The sequence below is a fragment of the Papio anubis genome, chromosome 8 (assembly GCF_008728515.1).
Source record: "Papio anubis isolate 15944 chromosome 8, Panubis1.0, whole genome shotgun sequence".
Classification (NCBI taxonomy): Eukaryota; Metazoa; Chordata; class Mammalia; order Primates; family Cercopithecidae; genus Papio; species Papio anubis.
The window spans coordinates 43215694-43239713 of record NC_044983.1 but is presented as its reverse complement, the minus strand read 5'-3'; the positions used below and the strand labels follow the sequence as shown (position 1 = coordinate 43239713).

General features: G+C 41.9%; 1 protein-coding gene across 4 annotated transcripts in view; it reads left to right on the top strand.

Moving 5' to 3' along the window:
* The window catches only part of PRKDC (protein kinase, DNA-activated, catalytic subunit), a 189819-nt gene that overhangs the window by 90989 nt on the left and 74810 nt on the right, over window positions 1-24020 (top strand). For all 4 annotated transcript variants that reach the window (XM_017961992.3, XM_003902720.5, XM_017961991.3 and 1 more), the window contains exons 41-54: window positions 1385-1592; window positions 2588-2766; window positions 3593-3761; window positions 4006-4071; window positions 5162-5234; window positions 6668-6816; window positions 7508-7645; window positions 7851-7970; window positions 9187-9330; window positions 11092-11243; window positions 12248-12379; window positions 13698-13809; window positions 16963-17087; window positions 17178-17327. In XM_017961992.3, coding sequence (XP_017817481.2) covers window positions 1385-1592; window positions 2588-2766; window positions 3593-3761; window positions 4006-4071; window positions 5162-5234; window positions 6668-6816; window positions 7508-7645; window positions 7851-7970; window positions 9187-9330; window positions 11092-11243; window positions 12248-12379; window positions 13698-13809; window positions 16963-17087; window positions 17178-17327 — 1917 coding nt within the window. The remainder of the gene's footprint in view (window positions 1-1384; window positions 1593-2587; window positions 2767-3592; window positions 3762-4005; window positions 4072-5161; window positions 5235-6667; window positions 6817-7507; window positions 7646-7850; window positions 7971-9186; window positions 9331-11091; window positions 11244-12247; window positions 12380-13697; window positions 13810-16962; window positions 17088-17177; window positions 17328-24020) is intronic.

Here is a 24020-nt window from a genome sequence, read left to right as displayed (position 1 = left end):
TTGCCCAGGCAGGAGTACAAAGGTGTGATCTCAGCTCACTGCAACCTCCGCCTCCCAGGTTCAAGCAATTCTCCTGCCTCAGCCTCCTGAGTAGCTGGGATTACAGGCATTTGCCACCATGCCAGGCTAATTTTCGTATTTTTAGTAGAGACGGGGTTTCACCATGTTGGCCAGGCTGGTCTTGAACTCCTGACCTCAGGTGATCCATGCGCTCCAACTCCTGAACTCAGGTGATCCACCCACCTCGGCCTCCCAAAGTGCTGGGATTACAGGCATGAGCCACCACGCCTGGCCTCTGGGACCTCTTATATAAGGGCACTGATACCTCCCAGCAGCCTTACTTCCTAATACAATCACATTGGGGGTCAGGATTTCAACATAGAAATTTGGGGAGTCTTAAACATTCAGTCCATTGTAGTACCCAAACGAACTTTGCAAAGCCTGTATGGCATCTAGTAGTGTCCTATAGTCTTTATGACTGAGTTACCTTCTGAATCTAATATTTTTGCACGGGTTATCTAACTTCATGACATCAGAATTTTAATGGTCGTTTAGTCTTAACCCTCTTATTTTTATAGATGAGGATACTAATTCTGCATTCTTAATTTATAGATTTATAGACAGAACTTTATAGATGATTATTCAAATATATTATTTTCAGGTGAGAAAGGACCAGATAGGTATATTTCTGTTTGGAAAATAGCAACGATGGTTCATTGGTAGGGAGAAACTAGAACTTTAAAATCATAACCTCTGAATTTTTCTGTTTTTGAGACAGACTCTTCTGTTGCCAGGTGGGAGTGCAGTGGTGCGATCTTGGCTCACTGCACCCACTGCCTCCCGTGTTCAAGCGATTCTCCTGCCTCAGCCTCCAGAGTAGCTGGGACTACAGTCACACACCACCATGTCCAGCTAATTTTTGTATTTTTAGTAGAGATAGGTTTTCACTGTGTTGGCCAGGGTGGTCTCAATCTCCTGATCTCAAGATCTGCTAGGCTCAGCCTCCCAAAGTGCTGGGATTACAGGCGTGAGCCCCCACGCCCGGCCAACTTCTAAGTTTTATATCCTGGAAATGTGTCTGTTTTAAGCTTGAGACTCTTCCAGAGCCTTTCAGATGTTCTTGAAGCAAGACCAGATTTGAAAGTAAATGAAACATTCTTTTTAATGCCCACGTTTGATTTGAAGATTTTGGGGAGTGAATAAAAGTAGTATGGTTCATGTGCAAATGCTTTTTGTATTTTGTGGATTTTGCATATATATAGTCCTTAAAGTTATTTTTGTGATTTGTAATCATTGGTGTTTACTTTGCCTGTTATGTAGTAGGCACTCATAAAGTTCCTCTTCAAAGCAGGGATGCTCATATAATTTTATCTTGTTTTCTTAGGGGTTCATGCGTCACACAAGTAGGCCTTCTGGAAAGCGTGTATGAAATGTTCAGGAAGGATGACCCCCGCCTAAGTTTCACACGCCAATCCTTTGTGGACCGCTCTCTCCTTACTCTGCTGTGGCACTGTAGCCTGGATGCTTTGAGAGAATTCTTTAGCACAATTGTGGTGGATGCCATTGATGTGTTGAAGTCCAGGTTTACAAAGGTATCATACACCTTAAATCAGTTAAATAGTAATAAGAAGTGAGCAGCCTATTTGACTGGTGTGCTTAGATACTGCTGTGTGCTCAGTCACATGGCCTCTGCTGTTCGAGGAGTGTGCCACATAACAGCCTGTGGCTAAACGGGATCTGCCTTTATTTCCTGTGGCTTCTGTAACAGCTTATGCAAATTTGGATAGTCTCTTATACTTCTGGAGGCCAGAAGTCCAGAATTAGTTTCACTGGGCTGACATCACAGTGTTGTCAGGGCTACGCTCACTCTGGGAACTCAGGGAAGAGTTGTTCCCGGACTCTTCCAAGTTCTGGGGGCTGCCAGCATTGCTTGGCTTGCGCTGGTATCACCCTGGTCTCTTCCTCCTTGGTCACATTTCCATTTCCTGTCTATCTAATCTCCCTACACATACTTCTTACAAGGTTGCCTGTGATTTCATTTATGGCCTACCCACCTGAACAATCCAAAATAATCTCCTCATCACAAGGCCCTTGACTAAATTTTGTCTACAAAGTCCTTTTTTGCCACATGAGGAGGTAGGATTCAGGAATGAGGGCATCTTTTGGATACTTTTTCTGGGGCAAGGGCGGGATGTATCACTCAGCCTCCCTTGGAATTGTGTTGGGAAATACTATGAATACCCAGATGCCGCATTGTTAATGCAAACTTCAAAATAGCTGAGAATTTTGGATTTTCACCTGTTGCTCCCTTGTCTTCAGTAAGATTTTGTGCAAACATTTTCTACCCTTGGCTCACTATTTGGATGTCATGCATTATTTCCTGCTTCACCCAGTGTAACATATCAAATGCTTGTATTCATGTTCTAGACCTGGACAATTGCATGCTTTCTTATTGAAGTGATTTAGCGTTTTTGACTGTTAAAATTCTGTCTATCTAAAGGATATTGAGTATTAAATTTGGTATATTCAATAAGGTTTATTTCATGTTTAATAAGACCAAAGATAATTATATGTTACTTTTTTGAAGCTAAATGAATCTACCTTTGATACTCAAATCACGAAGAAGATGGGCTACTATAAGATTCTAGATGTGATGTATTCTCGTCTTCCCAAAGATGATGTTCACGCTAAGGAATCTAAAATTAATCAAGTTTTCCATGGCTCGCGTATTACAGAAGGAAATGAACTTACAAAGACACTGATTAAGTAAGATTTTACTTAATTTTGGATTTTATTGTATTTATCAATGCTCTGGGTACATATATTTTTATTTGTGTATATAATGTGAATAAATATTTTATTTAGATACTGAGCTTTTATAGTTTTCTTCTTATAAACCACTTAGGTGAACTTTAATTAGGGTGTTAATTTAGGGTGTATTGGATAACAGTTGTTTTATCTTGTACTAATATTTTACAAATAATAAAACTTTTTCCTTTTACTGTTCTTTTCCTGCTGTTTTTCCCCTTGAATAGCTTGGTATATTTTTAGTACTGTGATTTTCAGTAACAAAAGATTTAGAGTATTGTATTTTTTCTGAGATTTGAAATTAAAGGAATAGTAAATATTTTTTAACAGGCATTCTAAACACAAAAGTAGTCAAATGTATTTTCTCTAAAACTTGTCTTTTAATGGAATTCTCCTCCTAGTAAATATTGAACACAGACTTTGCCGTGTCTCATTTTGCATCTCCAAACAAAATCATTATTAGCCTCCTCTTAGTGCTATCTTATCTCATCAGTGAATGATGTCACTGTTCAGTCATGACTGGGCTTTTGTCTGTCCTTGCTTCCCTCTGTTTACTTACTGCACTTGATGCCGTTGCATCACTGACCACTGTGTTGCGAGATCCATGTATGTATGCTGCCCTTGCTGTGAGATGGGTGACATGCTCCTTTTCATATTCCCAGTGCCCAATACTCTGCCTGGCACAAGCCTGACACTCGAGAAAGGCTGAATGGGAATGGCATTAGGGCTTGAGCAGTGATTGCCATGTTGTGTGAATTGATTTGTCATGTGTATCTCTCTGCAGATTGTGCTACGATGCATTTACAGAGAACATGGCAGGAGAGAATCAGCTGCTGGAGAGGAGAAGACTTTACCATTGTGCAGCATACAACTGCGCCATATCTGTCATCTGCTGTGTCTTCAATGAGTTAAAATTTTACCAAGGTTTTCTGTTTAGTGAAAAACCAGAAAAGGTAGGCCTCTCCTAAGGTGTGCACTATTGTTGTCATTGTAGGAGTTCAAAAGTTAGATTATATTAAACTTATAGATAATTTGCACCATCTTATATTAAAGATGTGGTTCTTTTAATTCTGCATAGGTATATTTAAAGCTGGAGTGCTTTTCTATGAGTTACTACATAGCATTAATTCTAAAGTAACATCAGTTATGAGGATTTTCACCATTCAGCTATTTTTACGTGATTCTTTGTATTCACAGAACTTGCTTATTTTTGAAAATCTGATCGACCTGAAGCGCCGCTATAATTTTCCTGTAGAAGTTGAGGTGAGTGAAATTGTCAGTGTTCTAAGTTAAAAAAGACTTACCAAGTGCTCACAAAGAAAACCATATTATGTCGAACACGTTAAGTTGCCAGTATTCAAGTCGGCTTTCAACAAAAACTGGTAGTTTCATGTAGTTTATACAAAAACTGGCAATTTTAGCTTCAGATACAATCTCAGGCAACTACAAAATTTGTCAGAACTTGATTTCATCTCTTGACATGTGAAGGAAAGACAGTGCCAGTAAAAGCAAGTGTTAGGACATATCCCAGAAGTTGTTTTCTGAGTGAATTGCTCCAGTCAAAGAAATTGAGATCCTTACTGTGGACTTGCTTGGGCAACGTGCCAGGATCATGGAGGAGTCATGGGTTAACTGGAAGACTTGCTCTGGCAGATGGGACAAGGTTTGTTTTAGCCAAACTCAGATTGACATGCCAGCCTCAGCAATTGGACAGTTGGTGAGAATGTGTTGGTTGCTGCCTTCACCACCCATTGGAAATGGGAAGATGGGCAGAGAGCTTAGCTCATCCCCCATGGCGTGCACTTTCCCCACACAGCTGCTGACCACCACGTCTTAGTGCTTCACCACTATATGTGAATGGTGATCCTGCCTTGAACAAGACTAGGATTGTTTTCTAGGCATATGTTCAAAGAACTAAAAAACAACAAAATTAGCACCTTAAGCATGTAGACACATGCTGTATGTTACTTCTATACAACAGTGTAAGGCACCATGATATCATAACTAGATTTGAAGAAATTGAGGCTCAGAGATAATAAAATTTATCAGCAATCCAGGCATAAGAGCTTAGTACACACTGTATGCAGTGAGCTATACCAGAGCTGAGATGGAGGTTAAGTGCCTGGGCCAAGTTCTGTGGGAATCTGCAGGAAGGGCTTTGCTTAAGGGACACTCACTAGTCTCTTGTTGAGGTTATGTTTTGAGTGCTTTCAAATTTGTTTTGTTTTAAAATTTTTTGATTTGTTTTGTTTAAAAATTTATAATTTTTTTTTTTTTTTACCAGATTGCTACTAAAACAGAAAAAGCATGACTGTTATTATAAAATGTTTCACATTTTTGTTCTGCCCAATAGGTTCCTATGGAAAGAAAGAAAAAGTACATTGAAATTAGGAAGGAAGCCAGAGAAGCAGCAAATGGGGACTCAGGTAGGATGTTTTCAAAATCATGAGAAAGGATTCAAATCGGTGGGTTATTTTGTTTTGTTTCGTTCTAAGACAAGTAGAGGAGTAAGATTTTTTTTATGTAAATAGAAAATGCTTTAAGTGCCCTAAAACATTGAAATTGAGTTTGAAAAAGTATTTTAAGTGGCAAATGGAATTATATTTTGAAAGAAATGTACTTAGCTAAACTGAGCTGCATGAAAAGGTCTCAGAGCAGCCAGATGGGGCTCAGATATGTCACACTTTTTTAAAAGTACAGAATTAGCTTGGTGTTTTATTGTTTGCATATGGATTGTATTTGTATGTTATTTAGATACATTCAGAAGTCTACAGTAGAATACAAGTCCTTCCAGCCACTCTTCTGTGCCCAACCTCACTGTGGGTTCCCATCTCCTTCAGGACAGAGCTGCTCAAAGACCCTGATCTGCTGACCCCCTCCCCTGCAGCCCTTCTTCCTGCTCACTCCAGCATAAGGCTCCTCCCTGTGCCTTGTAGGCACCAGGCTTGCTTTTGCCCCAGGTTGTTTCCACTAATACCCTCAACCCCAGGTGTCAGCATACCTCATGACATTTTGTTTAATGTCAACCCCTGAAATAGACTCTTCTATTTAAAATTAGTCCTCTATCCCTCTATATGCTCCTTGTTTTTGTTTTTTGCTTAATTTTTCTTTATAGCTTTATCATCATTTCTTGATATGAGAATAAAATTTGGACCAATTTTCTAAATCCCTTAGATGTTTTGGATTAGCTACTTTTCAGTAGTATTTCTTCCCACATTTATGTTAGACTTAATGGGCAAAATGTACATTATCAAAATTTTAAATGCAAAGAAAATTTGTTAATCATATGCAAAATTGGCCCAGTATAACAATTTCCTTGTCTATGACAGAATAACTGCTTGATAACAACAAAAAGAAATTGAGGTCTCTTCCCCATTTCCTTTTTGCTTTCTTCATCTGGATAATGGGTTAATAATCACCGGGTTGGCCGGGCGCGGTGGCTCAAGCCTGTAATCCCAGCACTTTGGGAGGCCGAGGCGGGTGGATCACGAGGTCAGGAGATCGAGACTATCCTGGCTAACATGGTGAAACCCCGTCTCTACTAAAAATACAAAAAAAAAAACTAGCCGGGTGTGGTGGCGGGCGCCTGTAGTCTCAGCTACTTGGGGGGCTGAGGCGGGAGAATGGCGTGAACCCGGGAGGCGGAGCTTGCAGTGAGCCGAGATCACGCCACTGCACTCCAGCCTGGGAGACACAGCGAGACTCCGTCTCAAAAAAAAAAAAAAAAAAAAAATCACCGGGTTGATGAAAACCTTAGATTAAAATACCCTTTCATTTTCATATCATTTGAGTTTAGAGAAGTACATTTCTTACTGATTGTGTTTGAATACATGTAATTTTCTCCTTTTTTATATTTCAGATGGTCCTTCCTATATGTCTTCCCTGTCATATTTGGCAGACAGTACCCTGAGTGAAGAAATGAGTCAATTTGATTTCTCAACCGGAGTTCAGAGCTATTCATACAGCTCCCAAGACCCTAGACCTACCACTGGTCGTTTTCGGAGACGGGTGATCACATTTCACATACTAAAAGAATATTGTCGATGTTTGTGAAGAAAGGGGGTCACAGCTATGCCTTGCTGTTACTACAGGAAGCCAGTTCCCTGTCCATTGACAGCCCTCAGAGTATAGAGTTAATTTGGAGAATTTTCAAAGATCTAATTCCTAGCCTTTTATTCTGTTGACTCAGCAGTCAGATATCATCAGCACAGTAGGAGGTCAGGGGTCAACATAGCAAAGATGATATGACCTGAGGTGCACTCCTGGGGAGTCACCATACAGACGGGTCAGGGGGTCAACATAGCAGAGACATCTGACCTGAGGAGCCACCCTGGGGAGTGACCCAAGATGGGGGTCAGGGGTCAGTGTAGCAGAGACATCTGACCTCAGGAGCCACCCTGGGGAGTGACCATAGATGAGGGTCAGGGGTCAGTGTAGCAGAGACATCTGACCTCAGGAGCCACCCTGTGGAGTGACTGGGCAGACAGGGCAGGGGGAATATGTACTTGGGATACAAGGAGGACATGAAATCCTTCTTATGTGTTAATTGTACAGTGAGTGTATTTAATATTACCAAATCATCGTTATTACCGAAGTGTTTGTTATATGCTGTTGCCCCAGAAAGAACCTCCCACATCCACTGCTGTGTCCACTGAATGTTAACTGTACCCTCTGCTCTCCTGGGCCCTCCCTTTCGCAGGAGCAGCGGGACCCCACGGTGCATGATGATGTGCTGGAGCTGGAGATGGATGAGCTCAATCGGCACGAGTGTATGGCGCCCCTGACGGCCCTGGTGAAGCATATGCACAGAAGTCTGGGCCCGCCTCAAGGAGAAGAGGTGCTTTTCCCACTCATCTTATCTGTTAATACTGTATTTATTGGTGTCATATTAACATTTAATATTGAAGACAAAACCAAACTGCTTATCAAATAAATGTGATTTTTTTGTTGTTCATGTCTTACTTTGTCATTGTTTTCCCATATCAAAAACGTAACGTTATTTTATTACACTTTTTAAGGTAATTTTGAATGTTTTATTTTAGGATTCAGTGCCAAGAGATCTTCCTCCTTGGATGAAATTCCTCCATGGCAAACTGGGAAATCCAATAGTATCATTAAATATCCGTCTCTTCTTAGCCAAGCTTATTATTAATACAGAAGAGGTAAGTAATTGATTATTTTTTTATTCTTTGAATAGATTCTATAAGTCTGTTTATTCAATTCTATAAATGAATCAATTGCAATTCTGTGAATCTACTTAAAAACACTCACAAAAAAGGAAAATATAAAGGTACAGAGCATGACATTTTTGTTCTCTGATTAGCCGTCCAATATTTATCTACTTGTTCGTCACCATTCTTTTATCGTTCTTAACAAATGTAAATTCACCTCTGTGAGTTAGAAGTGGTCTTTGTATAAAGTACATGTAGCCGCTTTCTTACAGCTGCCAACGTATAGTAGCAAAAAAAAAAAAAAAAAAAGGCGGGGCGGGGGGAAGAAAATATTCCTGCTAACTCTATATGAAAAACAGCTGACTCTTACTTAGGCAGTAGCTGAGTTTGTCAGGTAGGAGCATCTTGGAGTCGATTTTGGAAAGTCCTTTGAGCTAGACGTGGTGTAGTGCAGTGGGAGTTTGCACTCGGCAGGGAAGGAGCAGCATAGCACGGGTGGTCTCTGGGTGAACTGAGCAAGTCTGCACTGACTGCCTGGGCTGTGGGAGTGTGGTCTGGACCACAGCCAGGCCAGGCCATCCAGAGCTGTGCAGAGGGTTGAGCTCATTCTTTGAGCACCAGGGAACCACTGAAGGGCACTAAGTGGTGGGGTAACACCATCCACTTGGCTCCGTAGAAGGTCATTCTGGGCAGCTCTGCAGATGTGGTGAGTCTGTCAGGAGGTCCCTGACAGGCTGCTCTAGGGCTGCAATAGGACCTGCTCTCCTCAAGGCTCACTTGATTCTTCACACCCTGGGCCTATGGTCTCAGGGTGCCACACTGGGGGAACTCAGACAGCCATGGCCTGAGATCAAGCTGCCGGCAGGGTTGGTTCCTTCGAGAGCTATGAGAGAGCCTAGTCCAGGCTGGTCCCAGCATCTGGCAGCCTCAAGCACTGTGTGGTGTGTCAGAGACATTCTCCCTATGTCTTCACCTCATTTCCCCCCTTGTATCTGTCTGTGTGTCCTGATTTCCTCTTTTAATAAGGACACCAGTCATATTGGATTAGGGCCCACACTAATGACTTCACTTTAACGTGCTTACCTCCCTTTTGGCTTTAGGTCCAGTCATAGAATGAAATTTTAGCTGATGGAAGATACAGTCTTGTATTAATATTTTGGCAATTCAAGACCATTCTTTGATGTTTGACTTTTACATCCTCTTGTAGGTCTTTCGCCCTTACGCGAAGCACTGGCTTAGCCCCTTGTTGCAGCTGGCTGCTTCTGAAAACAATGGAGGAGAAGGAATTCACTACATGGTGGTTGAGATAGTGGCCACTATTCTTTCATGGACAGGCTTGGCCACTCCGACAGTAAGGATTGATGCATCTTTTATGTTAATATATTATCCTTTGCCAATAGCCTATAGAGCCTATGACACATAATTCAGGTCCCTCTCACTGACTGTGCTATGGTTTTCAGCATTTGTTGCTACATTGCTGGTGTGCTTCTAAACCAAATGGCCTCAGCCTGCTCTAGTTTTATTTGTCTGACCTTGCTTTTATTATGAAGCTGTCAGGTGTTTGTTTTGTTTTGTTTGCTGCCTTTACTTGCCTTAGAAATGAGATTGCAAATTTATTAAAACTATGTGTAAACTGAATGTCAGCCAACCCTGAATGGGAGGCTCTGAGAACTTCTGCCCTGAAGTCCCTAGATTTTGGCGTTCGTGCCAGCTTCTCTACTCCCAGAGTATTGACTGATACCAGTAATGGCAAGATTAGGGCTAAAGCAGTAGCTGCCAGATGGTAACACCATGTTATGTTGAGGCAGATGCGGTACCCAGCAGTGTAGACGTGTGTGTTTGTTGGAGCTTTGCCTACTCATGTAACTGTGGACACTGACAGCATATAAACATTTTCGTGTGAGGAGATGGTAGGAACAGTCTGTATTAAATATAATATACACATGCGGGGCCAGGCGTGATGGCTCACACCTGTAATCCCAGCACTTTGGAAGGCCGAGGTGGGCAGATCACTTGAGGTCAGGAGTTTGAGACCAGCCTGGCCAACATGGTGAAACCTTATCTCTTCTAAAAAAATTAACTGGGCGTGGTGCTGCATGCCTATAATCCCAGCTATTCAGGAGGCTGAGGCCGGAGAATTGGCTTAAACCGGGGAGGTGGAGGTTGCGGTGAGCTGAAATTGCACTATTACACTCCAGCCTGGGCAGCAGAGTGAGACTGCGTTCCCCCTGCTCCACCACCACCTCCCCACAAAAAAATACACGGAGCTTTCTCATACGCTTGCCTCTGGATGTGCCCATCTCATTTGTTTCATAGTTAACCAAATTTAGATTTCTTTGTCTTAGTGTAATGAAATGCTTTGTATTCTGCTTAATAAAATGAAAAAATTAAGAGGGGTTTAGTTTAACTTAGAATCCGTTGGAAGAGATTGATGTAGCTGATAATATTGAGTCAGCAGCTCAGCTGAACTCAAGAGAGTGGAACTGCCGGGCTCAGGGTAGCTGAATAAAGTAACAGCAAGCCAGAAAGAGGGTTGCAGTGAAGGGTTTACTCACTCTGGAGTTATGGAAGTGAGAGGCTAACACTGGAGGGAGACTCCCCCTGTTCTGTTTGCCCCTGGAATGGTGCACTGCTCAGCAGCCAGGCGGATTAGCACAGACATGGGCTGTCTCACTGTTGAGAGGCCCCGAACAAGAGGCCGTGCAGTTTTATGGGGGAAGAGCTGAGTCAGAAAGCACTGGATACTGAGTCAGAGTGCGGAAAGTGCCTTCATGCCGCCCCCCTGCCCTGCAGGTGACCCCTGTCCAGGGCCTCAGATAAAGGGTCCTAGGCATGGAGGTTCCAGGGAGGAATGCAGAGGTGCTTGCATGGGGCATGGCGGCTGACAGCCTGCACCCTGGACGGCTGCTCCGAGACTGCAGCACCAGCGGTGCCTGGTCCTCTTGGCAGGGACAGCCTCTGTTGTTGCCTGTTTCTGAAAAATCACAGGGCTTTGAACTGGAGCCGGACTCCTGTAAAATGCCAGATTTCTTTTATAAATGAACTTGAGTTAAAAAATGCTTTTCCAGAATGGAGTGCCGCATATTAATACAGAATTTCTGTACCTTTTCAGGGGGTTCCTAAGGATGAAGTGTTAGCAAATCGATTGCTTAATTTCCTAATGAAACATGTCTTTCATCCAAAAAGAGCTGTGTTTAGACACAACCTTGAAATTATAAAGACCCTTGTCGAGTGCTGGAAGGATTGTTTATCCATCCCTTATAGGTATGTTTACTGGTTTTTGCAGTATTGTTTAGAAATTTAGGTTAAAATGTAGTGTGTGGTAAATGATGATTACAGTGAAATTTAATTACATGAAATGATAGGAGGAAGGAAATAATTTGTTGTTACTAATTAAACCACAGCCTCCAGAGTGTGTCTCCAGATGCGCCCTCCGGTGGCCCTGCGCTCCCCCTCAGCTTGCCTGTGATGTCTCCATGCTGGGGAGGGGCACCACCCTCCATTGGCCCATGGGGTAAAGGGTGGTGGGAGGTGGGTAGGACTTGTGTGTAATTTCTTTTTTTGTAGCCTTAGGCAAGCTAAAACTTTCAAAAAGTTTTGCTATCAACTAAGGGAGAATTTAGGCAAATAATTAAAATATGAGGGCGATAAAATTGCCAGTGTTACAAAGCTGAAGTGACCTGGATGTGAACAGGAGGTGTTAGCAAGCAGGGGTATTGGATATGGGAAAAGAAAAAGAAAGCTTTTCTATAAAGTCAAAGCTAGACCTGGGGAAGAAACAGAAATAAAGAAAAAGCATTTCTTACCCTGAAGAGTAGCTTTAGAAAATTCTGTATTTGGCTGGGCATGGTGGCTCACGCCTATAATCCCAGCTCTTTGGGAGGCCGAGGCTGACGGATTACGAAGTCAGGAGATCGAGATCATCCTGGCTAACATGGTGAAACCCCGTCTCTACTAAAAAAAAAAAATACAAAAAATTAGTCGGGTGTGGTGGCGGGCTCCTGTAGTCCCAGCTACTTGGGAGGCTGAGGTGGGAGAATGGCGTGAACCCGGGAGGCAGAGCTTGCAGCGAGCCGAGACCACACCAACTGCACTCCAGCCTGGGCAACAAAGCGAGACTCCAAGCCTCCGTCTCGGTCGCACCAGTGCACCCCAGCCTGGGCGAGAGTGAGACTCCATCTCAAAAAAGTAAAATTCTGTATTTGTCTTTCTGCTTCTTATTTGATTATGTGACAGTCTCAATTTTCTCCTTTGTGCTTATGTTTCAGGTTAATATTTGAAAAGTTTTCCGGTAAAGATCCTAATTCTAAAGACAACTCAGTAGGGATTCAATTGCTAGGCATCGTGATGGCCAATGACCTGCCTCCCTATGACCCGCAGTGTGGCATTCAGAGTAGCGAGTACGTGTTTGCTTGATTATTTTTTAGGTCACGTCTACCCAAACTGGATTGACAGACTTCGGTATGGTGCAGTTTTGATAAATTTAAGGACCAGACCCATGTTACGAATGTTTCTGGGCCAGGCATGTTGGCTCATGCCTGTAATTCTAACACATTTGAGAGGCCAAGGCAGGAGGATTGCTTGAGTCTAGAAGTTCGAGACTAGCCTGGACAGCATAGCAAGAGCCCATCTGTACCAAAAAAATTTTTTTCTTCCTAAATGTAGGAAGTTGGATTTAGATTTTTCTGGAAGAAAAAATATGTTTGGGGCGAATAAGAAATGTAGGTGTTTAAAACAGTGTAATTTTTTTCATGTACATGCTGACAGATGAGAGGTGGTATTTCTTATTTTCTAAACTGATACTCTGAACATTTACCTCCAAAAGTAACGCAGTCCCCTCAGGAGGCTTTGTTCTGGGCTCTCTGACCTTGAAGGCTGGTAGACGCTGGGCTGCACTGTCTGCCTGGGAGCTAGGGCAGCTGGGTGTGACATGCCAAGACAAGAGGCCTCAGAAAGATGGTTACGGGACATCACAAAAGGGTATTTCTTTGTCCTGCTCCTGAGGGTTGTGAAGTCAGTGTTGACTCCTGGCCACTCCCTGGGTTTCCGCCTGCCCTACCTGACTCTCCCATCCCTGTGAGTGTTTCACTCTCTCTGTTTGGTCCTCCGTGTTGGCCCCCCAGCACCGTTGGACCAGTTACTGGTGCCAGAGATGACACGTGACCTCAGGGCTGAGGCAGTCAGCCAGCTTCGCAGCAGCCTCAGTGGGAACTCGGCTCCTTTTAGACAGTCACTGGCTGGGCCTTTGGCTTCTATGCCAGAACAACCTTGCAGAGTCCCCTGAGTGCAGACAGTGGATGCGAGGCTCCCTGGGAAGCCTCCTCACACAGCATGGCATTGGGAGTATGCTGTTTTTCATTTTATTGTCCTTGTCCTGCTATAGTAGGTGGATTTTGAAAGGGAGTCAGTGCCCTGTGATCTTGGATAGTAGCTCTGTCTTTCACTGCAGCTTTCTGTTCAGCCTTATGGGATGGTCCAGCTGCAGCGGTTCTGCATGATGGGACAGCAGACTGCCCTACGATTTTCTGGTTATGACATCGGGCACCCTTAAATACATGCTGATGTATGCATTTGTACATGGAATTTGCATCACGTTCTGTATTTAGATTTCCTTAACTTAGGCTGTCGGTATGACATGAAAAGGAAAATTGTCATTTATATTTGTGGAACAACAGAATGGTTTATTTGATGCATATGTCTTTTCTGTGTTTATTGTAGATACTTTCAGGCTTTGGTGAATAATATGTCCTTTGTAAGATATAAAGAAGTGTATGCTGCTGCAGCAGAAGTTTTAGGACTTATACTTCGATATGTTATGGAGAGAAAAAACGTGAGTGTGCTATGCAATTTTCAATAAATACCTCTTACTCTATTTTGATATGTTATGACCCTTGATACTTACATGTTTATTTCCTGTATGGTATTAGAAACAAAATGGGCATCTGCATTTATTAATATTTTACTGTTCCTTACTATAATACAGCAAATACAACACTCAGTTTTTTAGACACCTTGGAAACTTGGTGAACGTGGAGAGGTCAGCAACCGTCTTGGTAATATAAAATCAAGATGAGAGTATTTAACCAGCTTTTATTACTGTGAATGTGGTCTCAGGATTTCCTTGTGGAGGAAATTGTCCTGGTAGATAGCTGCTGTGGTCTCCCAGTCCATTCCTCCCCTTGCAGTTTTTGGTGTAGCTGTTGAACAGGGGAAGGGACTTCCCAGGCGACCCTCTCAGTACTGCTGCCTTGCCCACTGGACAGGACTGTGAGATGAGCCTAACTGAACTTTTAAGTGCAGTGCACTGTTCAGATAAGAGGACTGAATAAAGAAGTAACGTGTTCCTTACTGTTTTAAAGTCTTTTTAGAGCTAGGGTCTTGCTCTGTCACCTGGGCTGGAGTGCAGTGATGTAATCATACCTCACTGCAGCCTTGCACTCCTGGGCTCAAGCCATCCTCCCACCTTAGCCTCCTGGGTAGCTGGGACTACAGGCATATGCCACTATGCTTGGCTAATTTTTGTATTTGTTGTAGAAACAAGGTTTTGCCATGTTGCCCAAGCAGGGTTGTGGGTTTCAGGGTCATCACTGGGATTAGGTGCTCTGTGGGTCCCTCGGGATCTTGCTGCTGCAGAGCCTGTCTAGGTGGCCCAGCTGGTCACACCCTGAGGACACTCTTGGCTCCTGTCCTCCTCCTGTGGCGGCCCCTTCTCTCTTTCCTCAGCTGCGTTTCCCTGACCACCTCCACAGCTCTGCTGTGGCCTCACTCACTGCTCCCCTACCCACCTCATTCAGCCTCACGACTTGATATAGACTGCCTTTATGTTCATGATTCTCAAGTTTGCACCCCCAGCTCAGTTAACTCTCCTGAAAGAAAGGACAGAGTAGAGTCCAGGCCCAGTCACTGTGGGGCTGGATGAGGAGAGGCTCAGGAGAAGCCAGGTGGTCCTGAGCAGGCACCAGTGGGCCCGGTGCTGTGATTGGACCCTTGTCTATGTCACCAAATACGGATTTGTTTGGATTTAAAATAAAATTAAGATGACCCCTTTGGGAAGATCAAACATTACTTGTAATTTATTTTAGGGATTATCAGCTATTTTTGTAAATAAACAGATTTTTTAAATTCAGTAGAACTTTTTTACAAGATGATTCTAACATCCGTAAATATGAGGTTTGAATCTACATAATATGCTTCATTTCCACCATAAATGGAGCAAGTTACAGCAGATCCCCAGGTTTAATCTCATGGCTTAAATTTCAATTTAAGAATAAAAAACACTTCTGTTTTACGTATTTTTTTCTGAATATAAAAGTGATACAGATTTATCGTAGAAATTTGGAAAACAGAGTAAACATAAAGAAGTTGGTAAGAGGCCGGGTGCTGTGGCCCATGCCTGTAATCCCAGCACTTTGGGAGGCCAAGGCAGGTACATCATTTGAAGTCAGGAGTTCAAGATCAGCCTGGCCAACATAGTGAAACCCTGTTTCCACAAAAAATAGAAAAATTAGCTGGGCGTGGTGGCACACTCCCATAATCCCATCTACTCGAGAGGCTGAGCTAGGAGAATCCCTTGAACCTGGGAGGCAGAGTTTGCAGTGAGCTGAGATCACATCACTGCACTCCAGCCTGGGTGACAGAGCAAGACTCCATCTCAAAAAAAATAAAAAGAAGTCAGTAAGAGAGGCTTGCGCTCTTCCCATGCAACATCCCTCAACACCTGCGGCACGCAGCTCAACTGTCCTTGGTCTCTCTTATTCATACTGTTTTATAACTTGCTTTCTTTACTTGCTAGATTGTGATCATTTCCTTGTGTTGTCGTATTAAATATTTTTAATAAAAAGACAGCTGATGAATCGGTAGTGTAATACTATATGTATTCTATATGGGGTTCAGGCCGTTGAAATTTGTGGTTTTGTGTTAAGGGTTTTTCTTAAGATAATTTAAAAATAGCCTCATACTACAGGTTCAGTATCTCTATTCCAAAATGCTTGGGGCCAGGAGTGTTTTCAGTTTCTGGTTTTGCAATATTTTCATGATAGTTACTGTTTGAGCATCCCTAATTCAAAAATTCAAAATTCAAATGCTCCAGTGAACGTTTGGTTGAGCGTCATGCTGAGGCTCAAACAGTTTTGCATTTTGGAGGATTCTGGATTTTCAGATTTGAGGTGCTCAGTCTGTGTTGAGTTTGCATTGAAAAACTGTTCAGTCTTCATGCCTTTGAAAAGGTTGCCTATACCTCTTTCTGATGTTTGTGAGGAAGGAGGTGAGCCAGGAAGGACAGCAGTGTTTTCTGTTGCTTCCTTCCAGTGGACTCCACTGAGTGCTTCTCTGTGTGGAGGACATTTGTGGACTTTCTGGTTCTAGGTTCTAGGGATGCAGTAGGTAACAGGACAGGTCACGTCCCTGCCCTTGGGGAGCTGGCATTTGGGGAGGGGAGACAGATGATATACAGATGAATATGTAACAGTTAGCAGCACTTGGTGAAAAGAGGCAGGACATGAGCAGACAGTGATGTGGACTGCTGTGTGAATAGAATTGTTTGAAAATTCTAGTCCGTGTGAATATTTTTTATCAGAAATCTGAACATTATAAAATATGTCTCAAACAATATTTAGCCATTTAGCTTAGCTTCTCAAAGGACTTACTGGTCCTACCAAGTGTTTTGGTGTCAGTAGGAAACACTAATCTTCATTGATCTGACATCCACACGAACCAGACACCTGGGTGCTCAGCGCAGAGCACAGTGATGTGGACTGGCTCACTGAGGTGTAGGAACTCAAGGATCCAGAACCTAAGGGTGTGCGATGGTCAGTGCCGACCAGCAGACATCCCCAGCACCTACTGTCCTATCATCTGCCTTGTTGTAGGTGATAACATTGAACACCTTCTTTGGGCTCACTTAAATACTCAAGATAAACCTTACTTTCAGTGCTTAATCTACATTTCCACTTTTGTGTATTTGAAAATAAACTTAATTTTTCAGATGCTGGAGGAGTCTCTGTGTGAACTGGTTGCGAAACAATTGAAGCAACATCAAAATACCATGGAGGACAAGTTTATTGTGTGCTTAAACAAAGTGACCAAGAGCTTCCCTCCTCTTGCAGACAGGTATGGGCTGTCCAGGGAGCCTGTGTCCACGGAGCCTGTGGGGGCAGGAGGGTCCTTGGCCCTCCTCTCACCAGTCCTCTTGTCCCCCAGGTTCATGAATGCTGTGTTCTTTCTGCTGCCAAAATTTCATGGAGTGTTGAAAACACTCTGTCTGGAGGTGGTACTTTGTCGTGTGGAGGCAATGACAGAGCTGTACTTCCAGTTAAAGAGCAAGGACTTTGTTCAAGTCATGAGACATAGGTGAGTGAACACTAGCCCTGCTCTTGGGTCCCATTGGCTCATAAAGTGTTAATTTGTTCAGACATCTTCAACTCAAGAAGAACCTGTGGGTTTCGATGATATGCACGTTTGTGAAGTTGGAATCTCTGAAGAAAAGGTGAAGGCACCTTAAGAATAGGACATCTGCTGAGGTGGGCCTGCTCCCTGCGCCCTTGGCCTGGCATTTTGGGGAGCCACATCCTAGGGCGTGTTTCACCCATAAATGAAGGAGGTGGCCTGTGGGGTTACCTTGGCTCTCTTCAGATTTAAAATGTGTGCTTTTGAGTTCTGTACCTATTTTGCCAAGTGAGAAGCTTCTGTTAATGTGTTTAAATTGTTCATTTATTTTCAAAATTGCAACATAGCATGAAAGTATATGTTAAAAGAGAAAGCTGCTGATCACTTACATTATATTATTTCCCTGTCCCCGTACTCTTTTCCAGTCTTAGTCTATATACTTTTTTTTTTCTTCCATTTTTTGAACTTTTATTTTTGAATCAGGAGGTACAAGTGCAGGTTTGTTACAAAGGTGTATTGCGTAATGCTGAGGTTTGGAGTACAGATGAATCTGTCACTCAGGTAGTGACCGTAGTACCTAGCAGGTAGTTTTTCGACTCTTGCCTCATATTCTGCCTTCCCCTTTGTTTGTTCCCCAGTGTCTGTTGTTCCTGACTTTATGTCTGTGTGTACTCAGTGTTTAGCCTCCCACATATGAGTAAGTACATGCAGTATTTGCTTTTCTGTTTCTGCACTAGTTCGCTTAGGACAATGGCGTCCAGCTGCATCCATGTTGCTGCAAGGACATTTCATTCTTTTTTATGGCTGCCTGATATTCCATGGTATATATGTGCCATTTTCTTTATCCAGTCCACCAGGGTTGATTCCATGTCTTTGCTGTTGTAAATGGTGCTATGGTGAACATATGGGTGCATGTGTCTGTTTGGTAGAATGATTTATTTTCCTTTGTGTATATACCCAGCAATGGGATTGCTGGGTCAAATGATAGTTCAACTCTCACTTCCTTGAGAAGTCTCCAAACTGCTTTCCACAGTGGCTGAACTAATTTACATTCCCACCAACAATGTATAAGCGTTCCTTTTTCTCTGCAGCCTTGCCAATATCTGCTATATTTTTAACTTTTTAAGAAAACTATTCTGACTGGTGTGAGATGGTATCTCATTTGCATTTCCCTGATGATTTGTGATGACCTTTATATGTATATACACAGACACACATATATATGTATATATACAATTATATGCATATACATATATACGTATATGTATATATTTGTTGGCCACTTTTATGTCTTTTGAGAAGTATCCATGTCTTTTGCTAATTTTTTTAATGGGGTTGCTTTTTACTTGTTGAATAAGTTTTTTATGGATTCTGGATATTAGACCTTCGTTAGGTGCATAGTCTGTGAATATTTTGAATATTTTCTCCCATCTATAGGTTGTCTGTTTACCTGCTTGATAGTATCTCTTGCTGCACAGAGTCTCTAATTTAACTAGGTCCTGCTGGTCAATTTTTGTTTTTGTTGCAGTTTCTTTTTAGAACTTAGTCATAAATTCTTTGCTAAGGCTGATATCGAGAAGGGTATTTCCTAGATTTTCTTCTAGAATTTTTATAATTTGAAGTCTCACATTGAAGTCTGTAATCCATCTTAATTTTTTTATATGGTGATAGGCAGGGGTCTGGTTTCATTCTTTTGCATATGGTTAGCCAGTTAGCACCATTTATTGAATGAGGCATCTTTTCCCCACAGCTTATTTTTGTTGACTTTGTCGAAGATCAGATGGTTGTAGGTCTGTGGCTTTTTTCTGGGTTCTCCGTTCTGTTCCATTGGTCTGTGTGTCTGTGGTTCTCCCCCCGCTCCCCAACCAGTACCATGCTGTTTTGGTTATTGTAGCCATGTAGTATAGTGAAGTTGGGTAATATGATGTTCTGGCTTTGTTCTTTCTGCTTAGAATTGTTTCGATTATTCGGGCTCTTTTTTGGTTTCATATGAATTTTAGAATAGGTTTTTCCAATTCTGTGAAAAGTGACATAGGTAGTTTGAAAGGAATAGCATTGAATCTGTAGATTGCTTTGGACAGAATGGCTATTCTAACAGTATTTTTTCATTTATGTGTATCATACCCGATTTCTTTCAGCAGTGTTTTGTAGTCCTCCTTGTAGAGATCTTTCACCTCCTTGGTTAGCTGTATTCTTAGGTGTTTTATTCTTTTCTTTGCCTTTGTAAATAGGCTTACATTCTTGATTTGGCTCTCAGCTGTAATGTCATTGGTGTATAGGAATGTTACTGATTTTTGTACATTGATTTTGTGTCCTAAAACTTTACTCAAGTTATTTATCAGTTCTAGGAACCTTGTGGCAGAGTCTTTAGGGTTTTTTAGGTATAGAATCATACCATCAGAGAAGAGGAATAGTTTGATTTCTTCTTTTCCTATTTGAATACATTTTATTTCTCTCTCTTGCTTGATTGTTCTGTGTAGGACTTCGAGTACTATGTTGAATAGGAGTGATGAGAGTGGGCATCCTTGTCTTTTCCAGTTTTCAAGGGGAATGCTTCCAGTTTTTGCCATCATTCAGTATCATGTAGGCTGTGGGTTTGTCATAGATGATTCTTACTATTTTGAGGAATATTCATTTGACGCCTGGTTTGTTGAGGGTTTTTGTTTTTGTTTTTGTTTTTTGAGATGGAGTCTCGCTGTATCACGCAGGCTGGAGTGCAGTGGCGTGATCTCGGCTCACTGCAAGCTCTGCCTCCTGAGTTCACGCCGTTCTCCTGCCTCAGCCTCCCAAGTAGCTGGGACTACAGGTGCCCGCCACCACGCCCGGCTAATTTTTTTGTATTTTTTCTTTAGTAGAGACTGGGTTTCACCGTGTTAGGCAGGATGGTCTCGAACTACTGACCTTGTGATCCGCTTGCCTCAGCCTCCCAAAGTGCTGGGATTACAGGCATGAGCCACCACGCCCAGCCAGTTGAAGGTTTTTATCATGCAAGGATGTTGGATTTTCTCTCTGTTACCCAGGCTAGAGTGCAGTGGCACGACCTGAGGTCACTGCAACCTATGCCTCCCAGGTTTAAGTGATTCTCCTGCCTTAGCCTCCTGAGTAAGGCACATGCCACCATGCCTGGCTAATTTTTGTATTTTTAGTAGAGACAGGGTTTTATCATGTTGACCAGGCTGGTCTTGAACTCCTGACCTCAAATGATCCATCTGCCTCGGCCTCCCAAAGTGCTAGGATTATAGGCGTGAGCCACTGTGCCTAGCCCAGAATGTTGGATTTTATTGAAAGCTTTTTCTCCATTTATTGAAATTATCATAAGGCTTTTGTTTTTAATTCTGTTTATGTGGTGAATCACATTGATTTGTGTATGTTGAACCAACCTTGCATCCTAGAAATAAAGCATACTTGATTGTCATGCATTACCTTTAGTTGTGTTGTTGGATTCAATTTGCTAGTATTTCGTTGAGGATTTTTACATCTGTATTCATCAGGGATTTGGCCTGAAGTTTTCTTTTTTCATTGTGTCCTGTCAGATTTTGGTATCAAGATTTTGGCTTCATAGAATGAGTCAAGGAGGAATCCTTTCTCCTTGGTTTTGTGAAATAGTTTCAGTAGGATTTGTACCAGTTCCTTGTATATCTGCCAGAATTTAACTGTGAATCCATCTGCCCTGGGGGTTTTGTTTTCTTTTTTCTTTTTTTTCTGCTTGGTAAGTTTTTTTCATTATTGATTTAATTTAGGAGCTCCTCATTGGTCTGTTCAGGTGTTTTTGTTTGTTTGTTTTTTGGTTTTTTTTAAATTTCTGGTTCAATCTTGGGAGCTTGTATGTTTCCAGAAATGTATCCATTTCCTCTAGATTTCCTAATTTCCTTATGTAGAGGTGTTCACGATAGTCTCTGAGGATCTTTTGTATTTCTGTGGGATCAGATATAATGTTATCTTTGTCATTTCTTATTGTGCTTATTTAGATCTTCTGTCTGTCTCTCTTTGTCCCTATTGATCTAGCTTGAGGTCTATCAATCCTGTTTATTCTTTCAAATAATCAACTTTTGGTTTTGTTGAATCTTTGTGTAGATTTTTGGATCACAGTTTCGTTCAATTCCACTCTGTATTTTGGTTATTTCTTTTCTTCTGCTGTCTTTGGGGTTGGTTTGTTTTGCTTTGGTTGGTTTTAAGGCGGAGTCTCACTGTGTTGCCCAGTCTGGAGTGCAGTGGTGCGATCTTGGCTCACTGCAACCTCCATCTCCCGGGTTCAAGCTATTTTGCCTCAGCCTCTTTCCCGAGTAGCTGGGACTACAAGTGCACACCACCATGCCTGGCTAATTTTTTTGTATTTTTAGTAGAGACGGGGTTTCACCTTGTTGGTCAGGCTGGTCTCAAACTCCTGACCTCAAATGATCCTTCTGCCTTGATCTTCCAAAGTGGGATTACAGGCGTCAGCCACTGCACCCGGACTTGGTTTGTTCTTGTTTTTCTAGTTTATATGCGATGTTTGATTATTGATTTGAGGTCTTTCTAATGTTTTGACATGGGCATTTAGTGTCCCTGTTTTCCGTAATTGAAAAAAATTTGATTTCTGCCTTAATAATTTTCTCAACAGTTATTTAGGAGTAAGTTGTTTAATTTTTATGTAATTGTGTGGTTTTGAGAGGTCTTGGTATTGATTTCTATTTTTATTGTACTGTAGTCTTGAGAGTGTGCTTGGTATGGTTTTGAATTTTTTTTTGATTTATTGAGGCTTGCTTTATGGCTGAGCATGTGGTTGATCTTAGAGTATGTTCCATGTGCAGATGAGAAGAGTGTATATTGTGGTATATTAGGTGGAGTATTCTATAGATGTATTGAGTCCGATTGTTCAAGTGTCGAGTTTAAGTCCAGAATTTGTTAGTTTTCTGCCTGCCTTATCTATCTATAACTGTCAATAGAGTGTTAGTTTCCCACTCTTATTGAGTGCCTCTTTATAGGTCTAGAAGAGCTTATTTTATGAATCTGGGTGCTCCAAAGTTAGGTACTTATATATTTAGTATATAGTTAAGTCTTCTTATTGAATTGAACCCTTTGTCATTATGTAATGCCTTTTTTTGTCCTTTTTAACTATTGTTGGTTTAAAGTTGTTTCATCTGATAAAAGAATAGTGACCCCTGCACTTTTTCGTTTTCTGTTTTTGTGATAGATCTTTCTCCATCCTTTTACTTTGAGCCTGTGGGTGTTGTTACATGTGAGATGGGTCTCTTGAAGAGAGAAGATAACTGAGTTTTTTTTTTTTTAATCCAACTCGCCACTGTGTGGGTTTTAAGAGGGGCCGTTAGACTGTTTACATTCAAGGTTTATATTGATATGTGAGGTTTTGATCCTGTTGTCATGTTGTTACCTGGTTGTTTTGTAGACTTAACTGTGTAGTTGCTTTATAGTATCTGTGGGATACATACTTAAGTATGTTTTTGTGGTAGCAGGTATTGTTCTTTTGTTTCATGTTTAGCACTCCCTTAAGGACCCCTTATAAGGCAGGTCTAATGTTAACAAATTCCCTTAATGTTTCCTTGTCTGAAAAGAACTTTATTTTTCCTTTCCTTATGAAACTTATTTTGGCAGGATATTAAATTATTGGTTGGAATTTGTTTTCTTCAAGGATGCTGAAAATAGGCCCCAGTCTCTTCTGGTTTTTAAGGTTTCTGCTGAGAGGCCCGCTGGTAGCCTGATGAAATTCTGTCAGTATGTGACCTGACCCTTCTTTCTAGCTGCCTTTAAAATTTTTTCTTTCACGTTGACCTTGGAAAATCTGATGACTATGTGTCTTGGGGATGGTCTTGTATGGTGTGTCACCGGAGTTCTCTGAATGTCTTGTATTTGCATGTCTACCTCTCTAGTGAGATAGGGAATGTTTTCATGGACTATATCCTCAAATATATTTTCCAAGTTGTCTCAGGAATTCCAGTAAGTCATAGGTTTGATTCTTTTTACATAATCTATTGTTTCTTAGAGATTTTGTTTAAAAATTCTTTTTCCTTTATTTTTTTCTGACTGGATTGATTTGAAGGACTGGTCTTCAAGCTCTGAGATTCTTTCCTTAGCTTGGTCTATTCTTTTGTTAATGTTTCAAACTGTGTTATGAAATTCCTGTAGTGAATCTTTCAATTCCAGAGTTCAGTTTGGTTCCTTTTCTTTTCCTTTTGTTTTGTTTTGTTTTCGACAGGGTCTTGCTGTGTAACCCAGGCCGAAGTGCAGTGATGTGACCATGACTTACTGCTGCAGCCTCGACCTCTCAGGCTCAGGTGATCCTCCCATCTCAGTCTCCTGAGGAGCTGGGACCTGTGCAGGCATGCGCCACCACGCCCAGCTAATGATTTATATTTTTGCAGAGACGGGGTTTCATCGTTTTGCTCAGGCTGGTCTCAAACTCTCCAACTGAAGCAATCTACCTGCCTCAGCTTCCCAAAGTGGTGGGATTACAGGTGTGATCCACCACGCCTGGCTTGTTCTTTCTTAAAATGGCTATGTTGCCTTTTGACTCTTGAATTATTTTACTGGTTTCCTTGAATTGAATTTCAGCCTTCTCCTGGATCTTGAGCTTTCTTGCCATCTGGATTCTGAATTCTATTTCTGTCATTTCAGCCATTTCAATCTGTCTAAAAACCGTTGCTGAGAGACTAGTACAGT